The following is a 17,672-nucleotide window of genomic DNA, read 5'->3' as shown; positions in this document are numbered from 1 at the left end:
GAATCCAAATCTCAACACTGATCCCCTTTTATTGCTGGTGTGGGTGATTAAACATTAGAATTAGCTAGCAATGGGTGTAGCCATGGGGAATGGCCACACCTGCAGTAGGCAGCTACTGAACTGGATTCTGGACCAGATATGGTATTTAGCCAAAATATTACATGCTTAGTAAATATATTAAAGTGGATCTAATATGTGTTTGTACACTTGAAATGTATCATGTTATAATTCACTTTAAACCATATATACATGTATTCTATTGATCCCAAAAGAGAAATAGTCGACCCTTCCACCTTGCAGGGGTTAGGGGTGCAGGGCCCCTACAAGCTGGAAAAACTGTGTTAAATGTTTTGGTACATTTGGTTCCCTAGGCAAGTTAAGCGAGCATGTGAGCTGCACAAAAAGATACGAAGATCACTGTGAGATCACTGTGAGATCACCATGAGATCACTGCGAAATCACTGTGAGACATCACATGAGAGGCTGCCGTAAACTCGCTTGGCGTCCTCCAAACCAGCATGGTACATATATTTTACGCATTTATGAGTTGCTGAACTTTTTGAGTGTCATCTGCAGCTTTGGCGAAACTCCCAAAAACTTCCCATCTAATTTCTTATGGTGACCCCTTGATATCGAAACCGTGGTGGGGAAAGTTGCGATGCAGATGCATTGACTGGACTGTCTTCTTACTAACTGAAGACCAACTTTCCAAAACCCACTCAGTCCACAGGATAGGTTTTTGAGAAAATTCTGGAAATAAAAGTACGTTGTTGGATTATTGCCACCCCACACATAACTGCTCAGCGCAGGTCAGGGAGATGTCTCTGCAGCCTCAAGGTCCAGACGAGAAGCTTCTACCAACAAGCGATAAGACTTCTCAACAAAATGGACATCCAGCAGCTGCACACACATTCACACTAATGCTCAACTAATCTCTCACCTTCCTTTGTCACTCCTACTGTCATTTTTCACACTCACCAACCCTTGCATATTTGCACCCACTATCACACAAAGTTGTGTTATTTATACTTTAATAATAATTGGTTTTTTTGATATTTCTTGTATTTTTATTATATTTTGTTAAATTTTGTATATTTTTAGATTCCTTAGTTATATATATTGTATGAGTCTTGCTGTCCTGTATTGAATAGTATATTTTATCATATTCTGTATTTTTACATTCTAATTTTATGTAATACAGTTGGGAAACTTGCCAGAATAAGCACTGTATGCTGTACAAGTATGATTGCATGTGACAAATGAAAACTCTGAATACTTTGACTAAGTGAGTTTTGGTTCCCAATACTGAAACGCATGATGAGGAAGACAGACTTTTGGTCATTAGCGGCCTCATCTCAAAAACAACAAAAAATGGATGAGTTTTGGAAATTTGTTTTTTAATTTGCACATAAAGAAGGAAGTTTGTCACATGGCATTCACACAATCACATGCAAAGGGTCATGTGGCACAAACATGGTTGGGGGGGGGGGGGGGACATCATATGGAAGTTACTGAAGGACTTTGTTTTATAAGTTTCAACATCTGAAGTGTATCAATAAAGACATACATGTATGTTCTTTGAATAAATTAATCTTGTTTTTTGTTTGTTTTACAAACTAGATTCACTTTGCATCAAAACATCTATACATATAACCAGAATAAATGTACAAGTTGCCGTTGACGTATGACCGCGATCAGGTCCGATTGACCAGTCATAATCGTTCACCATAAGCTGGCACTTTATTTTATATGCAAAAATGATCATATGCATGGAATACTGTATAATAAAATTAGTCATATTGTTTGGTGTTTTTAACCTTTTTATCACCATTTTCTTAGTTCATTGCTGCGGGCAAGTGGGGCAGATACTGTCATACACTCTGGGCAGCACTCACACTGCCAGACGCATCGCATATCTCGGAACGGTCTTGAAGTTGACCAGTTCTATGTCACACAGGTCGTAGGTTGACAACAACCTGTATAAGCATGGACAGTTGTACCTTGGACCACAAACTTAATTTGTTGTAGAAAGCTGTTCGAGTTGCAATTTGGTCAAGTTCCAAGTTGGATTTCCCCATAAGAAATAATGTAATAATGTAAACAAATTTTATTCCCCCAAATGATTGACGATTTAAACTTATCTACCTACCTAACTAATTATAAAAAGGATTAGCAATCAATATAAAACTAATACACACGTGAAAAAGCGCACATACAAAATCAATAAACATGAAATCTCACATTCCAAAGCGAGAACAGACACACGTGCACCACCTTCAAGTCTCACTATAATTTCCTTTTTAAGTTCTACAGTTACTCTCATCACTTTCCTCTTTGGTTTGCTGCTATCATTGCTTGCTTATTAGGGGCCATGATTGCTGGAACCCCTAAATGTACTGTAGATAAAGCACAAAAAATTCACACCGAACACAGCTTTTGCACGGCAAGCTCGCTTGAGAAGTTCCGCAAGAGCGATTCATAGGTATCAGCGTCCCAGTAGGTCCGTTTGCTTTTGTTTCAGCCCATTAAAGATGTGCCTCAATCTGTACAAGTTTTAGCAGGTCTGTTTTGTTTTGTCGTGTTCCCAGTTTTTGGTCGAGTTAGATTTTTCTTGACCGACCCATTTGAGGTCTGAACTGGTAGAACTGAACGCATCTCAACCCATACAAGTTTTAGTTGGAATGATCGAGTTCCAATATTTTGGTCAGAAAAAAATTCAACAGACCTGTCCGCTGTCTGAGTTGGTCGAGTTAAGAGACATTTGAATTCCAAGGTTCTACTGTATTATAGCCCAATTTGAAGACGGTATCTTTGCCAACATATAGGTACTAGGACTGGGCAATATGATGTTACTGTTGGCAATCAACGACATCTGACAGTTGCTAACTGGCGGTTATCACCTTTGTTGGGGAAATAGGCTGGTTCATATTTACTGCAGAAGCGGACATACCACAGTGTGTGCAGCTGTGGTGACATCATTTTCATCACTGAGGTTGGGCACACAGAGCGCATTGGGGAGCCATGCGCTAGGGTACGAACCACTCAAAAACCTGAAACCACACAGAAGGTCAATTCATTGACACAAACGCGGCCAGGACTGACTGATGTGAGATGTGAATAAAAGCTATCATGTCTGGTACAAACTAACAGAAGGGCTACTGAGACAGATCATTTTGATGATGATCACTGGAGTGATGTGATACACAGGGCATTGAGCCCTGTTGCGTATGGGGCTCCGTAGCTGCAGGCCAGTCAGAGTGCCCATGGTGACCCCTGTCCACTGTGCGTTCCCTCGCAATAGTTTTGCGATCCCACTATACTTGCCCACTTGCTATTTGTTGCAACTTGATAAACCTAAATAATACAGACATGTCCTGTAAAGTGTGCTTTAAGCATTAAACTAGGGGGGGCAATGTACACCATTTAACTTTAATATTATGTATTTATTAAAAATTGCACTGTGTTCATTCACCGCCAGTGACTTTAAGCAAGACTGCTGGGCTATTGAATGTCAAGTGGACGCATACAAACACTGAAATATATCACGTACATCAAAAGATATTGCAGCCAGAAAACTGCATATAAAGCTAACTTTACCTTAACTTTACCATAACTAGTTACAGTCCAAAACATCAAGCCCAACCTCCAGGAAGTTAACTGTGAAAGGCCAGGAAGTACGAGTGACTGTGTGGCGGGCAGGGAGGCACTGGAAGCGGGGGTGCAGGCAGATACCCCTTCAGGGTGAGGTTTATTCTGGAAATGAAGGGGAAACATGCAAAAGCATTGTGAGAAAGTGGTCACCTCTTCCCCCACACAGGCAGGCACAGGGCCTTCAGTACAATTGGGGTCAATCAGGATGTGGAAGTCACTGCAGTGCTGAAATCCCCCAAGCTGTCTGTCCACAGGGTCTGGGGAAGCATCAACAGTTGGCACTCCTTGTGGCTAATGAGAATCATGGTTTCCTCATTGTCAGCCTGCACAATGCCGATCGCCCCCTGCTGGTTAGTGGTAGATTGCAGGTTTCATTCAGACCACAGATGTATAAAATGAAGCATCTAGCCATGCAGTCAGGTTTACAAACATTTGTAAAGAATGGGTTGTTATGAAGAGTGAATTCAAGTGTGGTACTGACATAGGATGCCACCTTTGCAATAAGTCAGTTTGTGAAATTTCCTCCCTGCAAGATATTCCATGGTCCACTGTAAAGTGTATTATTGCAAAGTGGAAGCGTTTAGGAATGACAGAAACTCAGCCACAAAGTGGCAGATGATTGGACAGAAACACGCATCCCTCCTCCCACATTTGGGGTGAACATTAGCTGTTGGGCCACAAGGGTGCATGAACTCTACTCTCACATCTTGGTGCTCACATCCAGCCTCACATCAGCAAGCGCAATGTCTAGCATTGGAGTGCTGTGAAGCTCACTGCCAGTGAACTCTGGAGTAGTGAAAATGTGTTCTGTGGAGTGATGAATCACGCTTCTCTGTCTGGCAGTCTGATGGATGAGTTTGGCGGATGCCGGGAGAACATTACCTGCCTGACTGCATTGTGCCAGCTGTAAGGTTTTGGTGGAGGAGAGATAATGGTATGAGGTTGTATGGAGTTGGACTATGTCCCTAAGTTCCAGTGAAGGGAACCTCTAATGTTACAGCAAACCAAGACATTTTGGACAATCCTATGCTTCCAACTTTGCAGGAACAGTTTGGGGAAGGCCCTTTTCTGTACCAGAAGAGAACTTGACTGGTCCACACAGAGCCCTGACCTCAACCCCATCAAAAACCTTTGAGATGTACTAACATGGGCAAAAATTCCCACAGATACCCTCCTAAATCTTGCGGAAAGCCTTCCCAGAAGAGTGGCAGCTGATATAGCTGTAAAGGGGGGACCATCTCCATATTGATGCCTATGGATTTCAAGTTGGATGTCATATTTGTTCCCGTAGATGTAATGGCCACATGTCCCAATACTTTTGTCCACATAATGTATATGTAGACATCACCTGTTATGAACAAAAAGCTTAGGGACTCAATTGCAGAACACAGGAAGTTTACAGGGGACCAGTCAAACAGAAAAAGACTCAGTAAGCAGGACCTCGGTGGGGGTCATGGAGTAGGAGGTTCAGTCAGTCCAACACTGAGAGCTGAAGACGGCGTGGTGGGGGGTCGGACACCCAGGGATGTCCAGAGGGAACAGGATCAGAACCAAGCAGACAGGACAGGTCAGGGCAAGACAAGAGACACAGTTAGTAAGTCACATGAGAAGACAATCCTATATCACACCGAGTGCCAGGCAGCCTGAGGTTTTAAAGGCGTGGGGCAGGTGGGTCACCTCAGGCACCCACAAGCTGGCATTGTCATGGGGGGGGTGTGACATCATCGCAGTGGAGCTCTGACAGGGTTCTCGCTGTTTTCAGCAACTGAAATACTGTGGCGGGTGCTGTGAGGGGATCGTAAGTGCCCAAAACTTGCAGTTTGTTCTCATATATTTGGTTTTTTTTTTCCTGTTGATAGGTGATATCAATATTCATAACATGTGGAAAATTAACCGACCTCTGCTGCAGGTCTATGGAGTGCCCAGTGTTAGCCGCCATGTTGGAAGGGGTTTTGCCCTCCAGGTCTCTGCTGCCGCGTTCCAAACGAAATCTCATTGCATTTACAATGACAATAAAGCATCTTTATCTTTATATCTCAGAAACTAGCACAAAAGAAAATTTCAACAGTACAAAATGATACAAACGTGGGCATGACTGAGAGTGGTTTGGTTAAAATGTGAAACACATGGGGGGGGGGGCATCTTCACACACGTCATTCGCCTAAGCAACACTATTCATTAGCTACAGGAAAATACCACGGTATACCCCAACTACCGCGGAATATCAGGTCGCGCCCATTTTTGCAATATTCTGCAGAGACGAGTTGTTTTTTCCCACTAGTGTGAGTGCGTGACCATACCATTATGCTAAAGGAAATCTAAATGGAACTAAAAGAAACTCATTGTAAAAGTTTGTCAATTCAAATTAACTTCAAACTGCTTGCAGTGACTGTCCTTTACTAGCAGGTTAGGTGTAGTTTCCTCTTCACACCAGACGGTGGCCATCATTTCACACAGAAGACTGTGAGCTGCTTCATCACAGCAGCGTCTCAAGCAATATAAATGCTTTCACAGCTCTGGGAAAAACATGCCATGTTTGTTCATCACTAATCAGTCATAACAGGTAATGTATTTCATGCAGTTACTATGTTTGTTCATGATTTGTACTTGACTAGCAACTTAGTTACTAATTATTTACTTGTGTCCCCTTAAGTAAACTGTTACCCAAAAGTAATAAAGTCATTTTAAAAATTTCTGGGACTTGTTTTCCACGAAAGGGGGGCGAAAATCGGAAAATTATTAAAAGCCGCAAAACATTACAGACGCGCCACACAGATCCACTCCTCGCGCTTGCAGAATCGAGTGCTTGCTGTGCAGAACGGTATTTTCTTTAGGGTACCCTTTTAATTAAGTTCCTGCCTTCCCATATTCCATCTTGCTCTTTGACTTTATTCTGATTTATTCTGTTATTTTTATGTTTGTCATGTGAACTAAATCTTCCAGTAACTCACAAATTAGGACTAACATAATATCGTTTATTGGAGAAACAAACCATTCCATGCATATTAATTAATTAATTTCCCTACATATTGATGCAGAAAATATTTGAGCTAATCTTTCCTATATTGGCATGATGAATCACATCTCCAGGTTTGGGGTCCCGCCTCCACCCTGCACGTGCGCGGAGTTTGCATGCTCTCTCTGTGTTGTGCAGCCTTCCTTAAACTCCAAAGACATGTTGCTAGGCTAGTCCGATTAGCCACATTGAGCGTTTCTATGCCTGTGTCTTGCGTTGGACTGGCGTCGTGTGTGAACAGTGCTGTCTGAGATGTGCTTCACGCTTCATTTAGACCCTGCTCAGGATAAGTGGTTAGGATACATTTAAGAACAGATAACAGCATTATAGCAAGACAAGTTAATCGTCGTTGATTGTCCTTGTGACCTATTGCTGTATATATAGTATAGTGAGGAATTAGGGTTAGGAGTTAGGGTTAGGGATGAAAACTTCTGACCTTGTATTTTCACTGGGGATGTGGGGAGGAACGTTAGAGCGTTGCTGGACATCAGTACATCCAGTACATCGAAGGGTTTGCTGATATGGCCTCATGTCAGAAACAGTGTTACCTAACCTGCTGATATCCAGGACAAATTCCAAATTTAACGAAAACCTTTCTTACACGAGCCCTGTAGTCTATCCCTGCCAGAAGGAGTTAAAAAAAAAGTATTTTCAGTAGCAGAGTGAACAATTCATCCACTATCTCGAGCTCTCGACTGTCTCTAACCATGAGGACTGATAGGTTTGTGTTCCTAAGTGCTGTCTGACAGGGCATTCCAGGCAGGGTCTGTGGTGAATGCAGTTTCTTCATCAACTCTGATGTGCAGGCTGGGTTTGGCTGGTAACCCATATTTTGGGGGCTCATCTGGCTCTGACATGACAGAAACCTATCACTGGAAAATTATTACTGAAAATACCCTGAAAGATTTCTTGCATTATTAGTACATATGTGGCAAAACTTAAAGTGCTTTGCTGATAATCGAAGCAGTGCACAATCTCAGTTGTCCTGCTTTGATTCTTCTATACAAAAATGTTAACAGGTCATTCTGAAATGTAGTATTTGCTGAATCAGATTTGAAAACTGGAATCTTGAAAGGTAGGGGAACACTGACTATGATGTGAATAGAATGTTTAAAAACAAAATGCCAATCAAACCACTCAACAGCCTTTTTCCATCTGCCACAGTGGTGATAACATGTTATGGGGCTACTTGTCAGCTCCAGGGACTTTTCAGGATGATGAGAAAAGAAGAGGCCAACTTTACAATCATGTCTGAAGAATGTGTTTCAATCTGCTATACAACACCCCCCCCCCTTAAAGAGAACCCCAGGCAGCACAGGGCGTTAGGGAGGTAAACTCACTGGAAAGGATTCCAGTCCATTGCAGCACATGTATCACTACATAATACAGTTTACATTATATGTACATTTTGCTGTATTTGTTCAATGAAATATCAAATATGTTCAAACTAAATACAAACATGCATTGTGTGGTTCAACGGGTTAGGATTCTGTGCCTGTGACCACAAGGTTGCTGGTTCAAAGCCCAGGGGCAGCAGAGTAATTTCACTGCAGGCCCCCTGAGTAAGGCCCTTAAATCCCAACTGCTCCAGTGACTGGCTGCCCTCCTTTCTTAGTTGTATATAGCTTTCAATTAAACATTTAGTAAATTAAATGCTTTGTCTACAGACTGGATTCAACCAATTAATATATTTTAATAAAAAGGCCGGTGTATGGCTCAGTGCTTGTAAACCGAAGGTAATGGATCAAATCCTGTGACTGGCAGAGTTACGTTACCGTTGAGCGTGGCCCTCAACCCCAACTGCGGCAGGGACACCGTTTGATCCTATTCTCTGATCCTTATTTGTAAGTCACTTTGGACAAAGGTATCTGCTGCATAAGTAAACAGAGGAAGGTATTCTGATGGTAGTTTCTAGCATATAAAATTATTCAGTTCATTTCAAAAAGTTTCACTAAGTTCGAAGTTCTCTTATAAAACATTAACTTTTGGAGTGTGGACTTTTTCACCCCCCCAAGATGCACTTCACTTCAATCATTTTGATTCTCTATCAGTTTCGAAGTCAAGAGGGGGAGGTTTAAAAAAGTATGATGAGAGAGACACAGGGTGCATAAAAGGTCTTGGGAATCATGAACCCCAGTAAATCTAAACAGAGCTAAGCCCAGTAATCTGCCTGCATTTATGTAAGCATATATGTATCAAAATATGCTGGCTAAAGACCCTAAAGAAACCTATTTCATAATTGACACGTAGAAACTACGCACATTATACTTCCGCAGGTCTAATGAGCTTTTACACCAGGTAGATTCCAAACAACCTTTTAATACTTTACAATTCAGGCAATAGGGCAATTTATAATAGTAAAAAAAATAATAATTTATCTAATAAAATAAATACCTGACACAAAAGTTGGCAAATGTGATTATGCAAATTTGTGCCATTTAACAATTATCAGTAATTGTATCAAAGTAACTTATAAAATTGCCAAAAATCTAGATGCAGCATAAGGAAAACTCCATGACCAATAGAGACTGATCCTTTAAGGGAGACCGTATGTGGATACGGCAGTAAAACTAAGGGAAGTGGCAGTAAATGAAAAGGAGCATTAAAACTGCCTTAAAAAGGAGGCCCGCTGGGAGAGAGGCGTCAGCACGTGCTTTTGTTCAGGTACTGCACAAACATGTTGGCGATCAGGCCCTTGTCTTCAGTCGGATGCATCTTGGAGTAGCTGATGAACTGGCGCCGCAGCTTGCGCAGCTCTGCCATGCCGAGACTCCGGGTTGTCTGCACGTGCGCATGGGTTAAGGGAACGGCGCTCGGCACGAGAGGCTAACTTGGATCCTACAGGGACCTTATCGCAAACCTTTCCCCATGAAGACAAGGCTTATGCTGGCCATGTACCTCAAACAAAACCGATGTCATTTTAGCAATATCGCCATGGTGATCACCGTTTCAGCACACTTACTGTACAGGGTCCCCAAGGTGAACTTTATGGTTTGTTTATGGTCCACCCGCTGTCCATGCCAAGCTGGCATAATGTGACGCCACAGGGCTGGTGAGCAGGACTAAATTACACAGCTACATGCAAGTGTGCACCACACTACACTTGAAATATTGTACATTTGTACAAGCATTTCTGTTAACAGTAAATGCCATAAACGTGTAATGTTTGCCATGGAATGAGTGCATTTCTTGAGTGTGCAAAGGAGTATTGTGTAAACTGTTCGCTTCTCTGTCTGTCCCACTGCTCGCCAATGTGTTCGATTTCGTTTTCTCTGGACGTCGTGTGAAGTGCATGGCCACCTTTAGAACAGAGACGTATGTACATGGTAATCTAGCATACTGCCTGCTTTTAAAAGCATGCATTACAAATGAAACTGCCAGCCGCACACGCCGTGAGGGTAAAGTTTTGAGTCAGGAAGCACAACTCTTCCAGCAACAGGTGAAATGGCCCGAAATAAACAGGTAAGCTGAATGCACCCACACACCCAGAAGGATATCTTTTCAGAAGCTGCAGGCACTGCGATCACATCTCCAGGGACCGATGTCTTCTGTGCGTTTAGGATAGCCTGGTAGGAAGGCAAGTTCAAATGTGGGCAACATTTACAGACCTCAGACAATAGGAATATTCTAAGTGCTGGGGGTAAATAAGTATGAAATGATTACTTCTGGGAGCAAATAAAACATTTACTTAAGTCATATACAAATTGGCACGATAAAAGAACAGAAGGTGCCCTGAAAAAAGGTATATTGATAAAAGGAAAATAAGATGAAAAAACAGCCTACCGTCAGTATGTCTTGAGTAACTTTGTCCAACTCATGCAAGAAGTTTGTGGAAGACAGAGGTTGCTGTGGTTGGCGACAGTGGAGGACAGAGTGAGTAACGAACACAGAGAATCAACGTTTGCATGTGCACACAGGTGTACAGACATCCCTCACACTCTGTGTCGACTGATTTGGGGGCGGGGCCTTCCTATGGAAGATTGCATCTGAAATGGCTTCAAACGGCAGGCTGTCGTCATGCTGGACCGTGAAAAGGGGGCTGTCCCAGCGGTTCCGAGAGTCTGGGGCCTCGAACCTCATCACGAGGGCATCCAAGCTACAGATTCACACAGTCCAACATGAACATCTGAAACTGGCTCGCTCAACAGAGACAGCTAGAGTGGAAGACTGGAGCAGATATGCATTAATGATAGTATTAATTGCAGGTTCCCAAGTAATTCTCACAAGGGAAAGTCCATTTTAATGGGGATGAAGAGAGCTTTATCAGGAAGCAAGGCAAATAAAATTAAAGCATTTAATTTACACTCAGTTTGAACGCTGTACAGGATCTTATGGTAAGTTGCATTACAGTCATGTTTGAAAGTTTTCATATTTACGCATTTTTAACCCAATGTCAACATGATAAACAAAAAGGCCAGCAGAAAACAGGAAGCACAGCGTACATTTCCTGGGCATACCGCTCCTCAGGGCCTCTGCTCGCGTTCCACTGGGCACTAATCTCCGGTGATGTCAGACAGTAAACCTGAATGCGTTCATGTTCGCCAATAAAAAGATGAAGACGTTAAATCAGAGCAGAAGCCAAGGTTGACACAGAATGACGCATGAACAAATACAACTGAAAGAAAAAAGCTAAAACACAGAAGTTGTTCACCTACCAGACAATGAGGTGTTTGAGCATGTTTGATAAGGCAGAACAGCTCATATCTGTAACCTGGAAGTAAAACATCAGTTTAGCTCTAGCAGCATCTCCACACTGATTCCTGAATGGTATCACATCATTTCCTGCCCAGGGGGACAACAGAGTTTTACTTCCCTAAATCTATCGGGAGCTTTAGCTTCTTCTTCTAGGGGTGGGCCGATCCACATTTTTTAGTTTCAATCCGATTCTGATACAAGAGTTCTTTTTACTTTAATATTTTAATATATTATATACACATACTTTATATTAAATATTTTAAATTAGTAAATAAAGACGAAAAAATGTATGCAAAAAAATATTTAATTGGGTTATTAGAAGCATACATAACGTACTGCTCCACCTCGTTGCTTGAAGCGTTTTTGAGGTATTTGCAGTTCAATCCGAATATCTTCCAGGAAAGTAACCTCTAGTAGCTAATGCTTTAAATTCCTCACAATTTTTCTCCCACAGGCAACAGTTTGATACGATAGCAGCTCATGTACCCTCATGTATCAGAAGCTGTATCGAGTGCGGAAAACAGCCGAAGCTCGTGAAACCCGAATCATCCATTGCGTTCGCATTATTCCGTGGGATTTTCCACTAAATGCTACTCCCACCTGTCAAAACTGTGTTTTTAGAATGATTGCGAATCGCTGTGCTACGAGTTGCTGTTAAAAGTGGAAAATACTTTGATCGCCACCCTCTTGTCTGACGTTCTCAGCAAAGGGTATGAGTATGACATCATAGCAGGGAGAAATCACTGCGCTCACACCCGCTGAGTAGCAAAAAACACGAGTAGCAGCATTAGCGTTTAGCTCGAATGCCGCAAAAACACATTTAACATGAGAAAGAGCTGTAAAAAGTGCGATTGTACAAATCGATTTAACATGAAATTGGAGCTCTCTTTTTACAGACTGCTGAAAACTAAATAAGTCAGTATAGGACGTAGACTGGTCACATATGGCTAATACCCGATCCCTCGAATAAGTCTGGATCGGCGCCAATACCGATCCAAATATCATATCGGTGCATCTCTACTTTCCGCTGTCATCCTCTGGCTCACATTTGTGCTGTGGTGCAAAAGGTCCTTATCAGACCTTTGTCAAGTAATTTGGGACAATTGTGCTCAGGAGGTCATGATGTAAAAATCAGATAAGACTGAAGGAAATACGCACATAACAAAATAGTTTATGATATGAGAAGGGAGTTCTTAAATATTATTTTAATGTTTTACAAACTTAAGGGGATTAAACTTCCCTTAATGGGATGAGAGTCATCTATGATTTATGGGCCTTATAATGATTCGCCTATCTTCAATCGGCTTATGCTTGTTATAGCTGTGGGCAGAATAATGATATCTAACGTAAATTAATTATACAGCTGTAAAGAAAACAATATTATGACAACAACAGACAGACAAATGACGTTCAATGTAATACGTTAGGATAGTCACACAGCATGCTGAATATATATGCTTATGTCAAAGTTTACCTTTAATGTAATTCATGGAATCCAAGATGATGACATCATCTTTATTGACCGTCCTAGTAACAGACAAACAAAGAAGCAAAAGCGCTCAAAATGCAATCAATACATCACCCAGGAGTTATTCAAGTTGCCTACTGATAATAAATACAAATAATACATTTACATTTATTTACTTAGACAGGTAATTGATAACAAACATTCTACTGTCAAGCAGTCAACTTAGAGTGAAGTTCTGGGAGGATAATACTCTAGTGACTGACCAATAATAATGCAAGATAATTTTGGGAAAACAGCAATGTGAATACTGCGGAACACCTTAAATTAGAGAGCACCGATTGACTGGCCAGGGACCGAAATCAGCCGATTTTCAGTGTGCTGGGCCCAGACTGGAGGCTGGCCGGTCAAGTCTCAAGTATTTCAGATATCAAACCGGTCCATTTTATGCATGCACCAAACGTCAAGCGCAGAGTCGCACAGGCAATAGCCTCACAGTCTCGTGCACATTTACATCCACGAGAAAAACGTCATTAGCATGGAAGTTCTTCACTTTGAGTGAAGACGACACAAAGACTGCAATCTGTAACACAGGTAAAGCCAAAGTAATTCATGAGGGAACCACCACAAAAACGTGGTGAAACATCAGAGGTGAACTTTAAACTGATTCTTAAACATATACTACATAATTTTGAAAAAGAATAATCATTAAAATTGCAAAGCTAGTTAAGGTTTTTTCCTAAGAAAAAGTATAAATGTTTTAATGAAATTTTAACCCCCTACGCTGTAATGTCCGCATGAAAGGTATGAAAAAGCCTGATCTTGATCTAGCTTACTAGCGATGTAAGAACTGTATGCGCATAACGGAGAACAGGAATTGGAATTGGCAAATATTGGGATTGGCAGGTCACGCTTGCAAAAATTGCAGTCTTTGCACCTCTCCCTTAAATCAGAAATGCTAGACATAAAAATATCCCCCTAGAGAGACTCCCAAAGGGAACAAAGTCTAAGTGCAATTTACAGAGACAAAAAGCATCCAGTAGTGTCAAGAAAACATTTACATTTAGATTTATCTTGCGGATATTTTTATCTAAAGCAACGTGCAGGTGAGAACGCAGGATTAGCCAGTCCCTGGATCAATTGGGATTAAGGGTTAGTCTGGGGGAAAAAATAATCCTCAAAAATTATGTGAGGCTAAAACCAATAACAACATTCAATAAATCAGTAAATATTTTATCATGATTTTTTCCCCCAAATTGGTCAATATCGATAATTATCATGATATGATTCATAAATCGATATATTCAACAATTCATTAATTCTTTCCTATGAGGATCCATTTATGCTTAAAGTTCCCTTAGGATTCACCCTAAACAGACAAATTGAATGGAAGGCAAACTGAAATCTAACTTTAATAAACAAATCATATAATAATATTTTTTTGTCGTCGATAGTATGGTTTTGCTGGGCTTTCTCTCTGACTGCCTCACTGCTCATTACAGGGGACGGGTTAAACATGGCTGTGTCCCATTTTGAATCACTACTCGATGCGACTGAAAGTTACAACAATCACTGCTGATGTCTCTGACTGTACGTGCTTGCATTCTGAATGATGTACTTCGCAGTATTTCCAGCTTCGGTTGGCACAAGATTTCGGCAGAGATTACAACACACAGAGCAAGTCTCACTGGCTTCTTTAAATTGCCAAAGTACGGCCACACCACTACCGTACCGCCTTTTTACCTGGTTTATCCACAATCTCTCCACATTAAAATGATGTTGTGGCTGCTGCGCTTTCTTCACCAACAAGTTTCGTCTGAGGAGCCGCTCATCTCTTCCATGACGTTCACTTACAGTACAAACCTATAGCATGTACTGTACTCCGCTAACTCAAGCAACCTTGCCGTTTGTTGTGCATAGGTTGTCTCTAAACACTGTGACTGGTGGCAGACCACGTTATTTTAGCTGACAAAACTCCGCCACACGCATTCTTCCTAGCGTTTCCAAACTCTCTTATGGATTTCTCATGGACTGAATTTTACTGCACACTTTCGTTTCGGATTTTGCTGGATTCCCCTTATTAGACAGGTTGCTTTGGACTAACCTGCTCTCCCAGTGAGTTTCCCTGTTGTTTTGACAGCTTTGTCTTTTGTCTGCCTGCCTGTTCTATTGCATTCTCTTATTTGTTCAATGAATGCCCTGAGTTTTTACGGCTGTGTCTGCACTTGTGCTCCATTTCTGGTCCTGACAAGCTGCCACAGAGGAAGTGACGTCATTAAACTGGGCCTTAAAATATATCAAACTTTTATTGAGCATTTGTTATATTGATGTTGAAGAAAATGATATTATAAAAATGATATATAAAATGATTATTGCTCAGCACCAACATTAATATTTAGGCAGCACATAGGTGTCATCAGCAATCAATAGCAAACCAATCGTCAACCCTTTCTACTCTAAATCAAAGGAAAACTAGTGACCTTGTACATTTAGCATCCTAAAAGCAAAAAGACAAACACACCTCTCTACTTCAGCTCTTAAAGACGCCCTCAGACTTTTTTCCATTTGGGAGTCTGCCAAGAAACACAATTTTAAAAGGTCATTATTAACAGTGATGAGTAATTGTGCAAACACTTACTGTAAACTGGAATGTTACTGTAAAAGTACACTGGTAAGTAGTTCTCTGTAGAAAATATTAAACAAAAACTTAAAATCTTTATACAACTTGTATAATTTTGCATGTTTTTTCAAAATATTAAATTTTCGTGCAATATCAAATTTTTTTTTGTTTAAATTAGAATGAGCAAGCTGCTTGCTTGTATGTATCCAGCTGCCCATCTATCTATCCATCAAGGGCCCAAGAGCGAAATCACTCTACCCACAGTTCCATCATCCATTATCCAAATATTCAGGTTTCACAGCCAGTCAAGCTGTATGATCACAGGGTCATTCCATTTTATAACCCAAGAAACGGCCTTTACATCTTTTCTGTCTTCTTAGTTTTCTCAGGAGAGCACAAGGAAAATGTCATTCATGTATGTAATCGGAGCAACACCTGAACATGCAAACAGGAGTAAAGATCGGCTGTAAGGTGGCCTGCCTGGACTTCACCTTGCAAGACAAGGGAGATATTCTCTGATAAGTCCCCCAAACACTTCAGGTAGAGTATTTTTACTCTACAGAGCCTCATAACTCCTACAACTGGACAGCACATAAAGAGTACTTTCTTCCCAATTCAGTGAATTTTTTTTTTTTTTAACTACTCCTACCACATGCCATTTTTTTGGGGTTCGATAATAGCATTTTTTAATAATATGTACGGTTTTAGGGTTCTTATCACATGAAAGGGACCAAGTAATAGATCAAGGTTTTACATAAGCCACATGTGCAAGTAGTGCTCATACATATGTACTGTAAATTATAAAAAAAAACCTGGCTTGTTATACCAGGCTTTCAATGTTTTTAATAACCCAAATAGTAAAAAAAAAAAAATGCAGTTTAAGGGATGAACTTTGACCTCGAAGAAAGAAACTTAAATTTATGCAAAAGTTAAATAAGGCATGAAAAAACAACTCTTTCTGAGCTTTCCAAAGAGCTACAGCAGACCAGGATGACCAGACAATCCATGTCAGGAGGGTCACTATGAGCTACGACATGGTTTGTAGTCATTTCAATTAAAAGGACCTGGATTTCACATAAGCCCTGATTGGTTAGTCTCTGAAAATCATGCTTGTGTCAATAATTTACATGTGAAACAGCAGGATGATACTTTTAATCAAGGAAACAAAACTAGAAAAAGTACAAGACGAGCCAAACAATTCAGCCGAGCACAGGAGACGTTCAGTTAAAGTAGTTTGTAAAACCTGTCCTGAAGTAGCCCATAGTGTCCCTCCTGACGTGGATTAGGTGATCGCCCTACAGCAGACCCATGTTGCTGTATATATAACAGTATATATAAAAAGTTGGTGCCTCTTCCTGTCCGCGGTGCAGAAAATGCGTTATATCTCAAATGTATTTTTTTTAATAAACAATAAACATTTTTGAGCTTTGGAATTTATGTATAATTCACATGCCAGATATCTTCAAAATGAAAAATGTAATGACACCACATTTAATTCCTACAGATATGGCAACAGATGCGACAAACTGGTACCTGCTCTAGTTGTTCTTTTCTTTTTCGCAAAAGGAGTTCTGGTACTATCTGGTTTATGTATCGACTGCCACATAAGTGATCTCGAAATCATAATTTGTGACTCGTCCTATATGTTAAAGAGGTTTGAGTTTGGAGACACACGCTAAATGCTGCTAGCATGTACTCAGAAGTCTCACCTGCATATGCGGTGTTCTTGGCCATTCCCACAGTTTCGTCCCCAACTACAATCACCTTTCTTTCGGTACATCTTAGAAAATATTCCTTTAATTCCTTCGTTCTACGGCTTTTGCCACTACTGGGGAAACCACACATCACAATTAACGGCATGTTCCACTTTTGCCATGAGATGCAGCTTTGGAAATAGAGTCCTGACTACAGTGAACCGGAAGTGAAAAACGATTGGTTACGCATAATACGTAGAATGACGTTCGCAAGCTTATATTAACGTATTCGGCGTTGTCCTTACGAATGGAATGTCTCCTGGAATTTTCCTTGGGATATAAAGCTGCGTTCCTCGTTTTAGAATTCTTTATATACGCCACCGTTATTGCTTGTTTATATTTTTCATGTGCAGTGCTTGAAGTGGGCCAGTACTCACACCGGGAACCTTTTCTGCATACCGGCAGCGCTCATAATCTACCGGCACTGAATAGCAGGAGAAGTACTGGCACCCGTTTTTCCAACTTAAAGCA

At 41.0% G+C, this 17,672-nt stretch overlaps 1 protein-coding gene across 2 annotated transcripts; it reads right to left on the bottom strand.

Moving 5' to 3' along the window:
- Positions 1-8,966: 8,966 nt before the first annotated feature.
- kti12 (KTI12 chromatin associated homolog) lies at positions 8,967-17,370 on the bottom strand. Of its 2 annotated transcripts, XM_023811142.1 has the most exons (9): positions 17,157-17,370; positions 15,349-15,400; positions 12,837-12,889; positions 11,323-11,378; positions 11,110-11,189; positions 10,604-10,763; positions 10,451-10,513; positions 10,165-10,233; positions 8,967-9,454 (listed from the first exon to the last, which is right to left on the bottom strand). In XM_023811142.1, exons 1-9 carry the CDS (start codon positions 17,305-17,307, stop codon positions 9,311-9,313), a joined length of 828 nt encoding a protein of 275 aa, XP_023666910.1. In that variant the 5' UTR covers positions 17,308-17,370; the 3' UTR covers positions 8,967-9,310. The 2 variants fall into 2 exon arrangements, with proteins under 2 accessions (XP_023666910.1, XP_072554516.1); XM_072698415.1 differs by lacking the exon at positions 15,349-15,400 and having other exon boundaries at positions 9,452-10,233; positions 17,157-17,357.
- Between the last annotated feature and the right edge of the window lie 302 nt (positions 17,371-17,672).

The sequence above is a fragment of the Paramormyrops kingsleyae genome, chromosome 13, assembly GCF_048594095.1.
Source record: "Paramormyrops kingsleyae isolate MSU_618 chromosome 13, PKINGS_0.4, whole genome shotgun sequence".
Classification (NCBI taxonomy): Eukaryota; Metazoa; Chordata; class Actinopteri; order Osteoglossiformes; family Mormyridae; genus Paramormyrops; species Paramormyrops kingsleyae.
This window is presented reverse-complemented; position numbering and strand designations above follow the sequence as displayed.

Bases quoted from the DNA above. Each gene is read 5' to 3' on its own strand.
- kti12 (XM_023811142.1), bottom strand. From the start codon at position 17,307: ATGCCGTTAATTGTGATGTGTGGTTTCCCCAGTAGTGGCAAAAGCCGT. The intron at 15,401-17,156 runs GTGAGACTTCTG...GTTTCTTGGCAG, and splicing joins CAAGAACACCGCATATGCAG to ACTCCCAAATGGAAAAAAGT. The intron at 12,890-15,348 runs GTGTGTTTGTCT...GTCTGTTACTAG, and splicing joins TTAAGAGCTGAAGTAGAGAG to GACGGTCAATAAAGATGATG.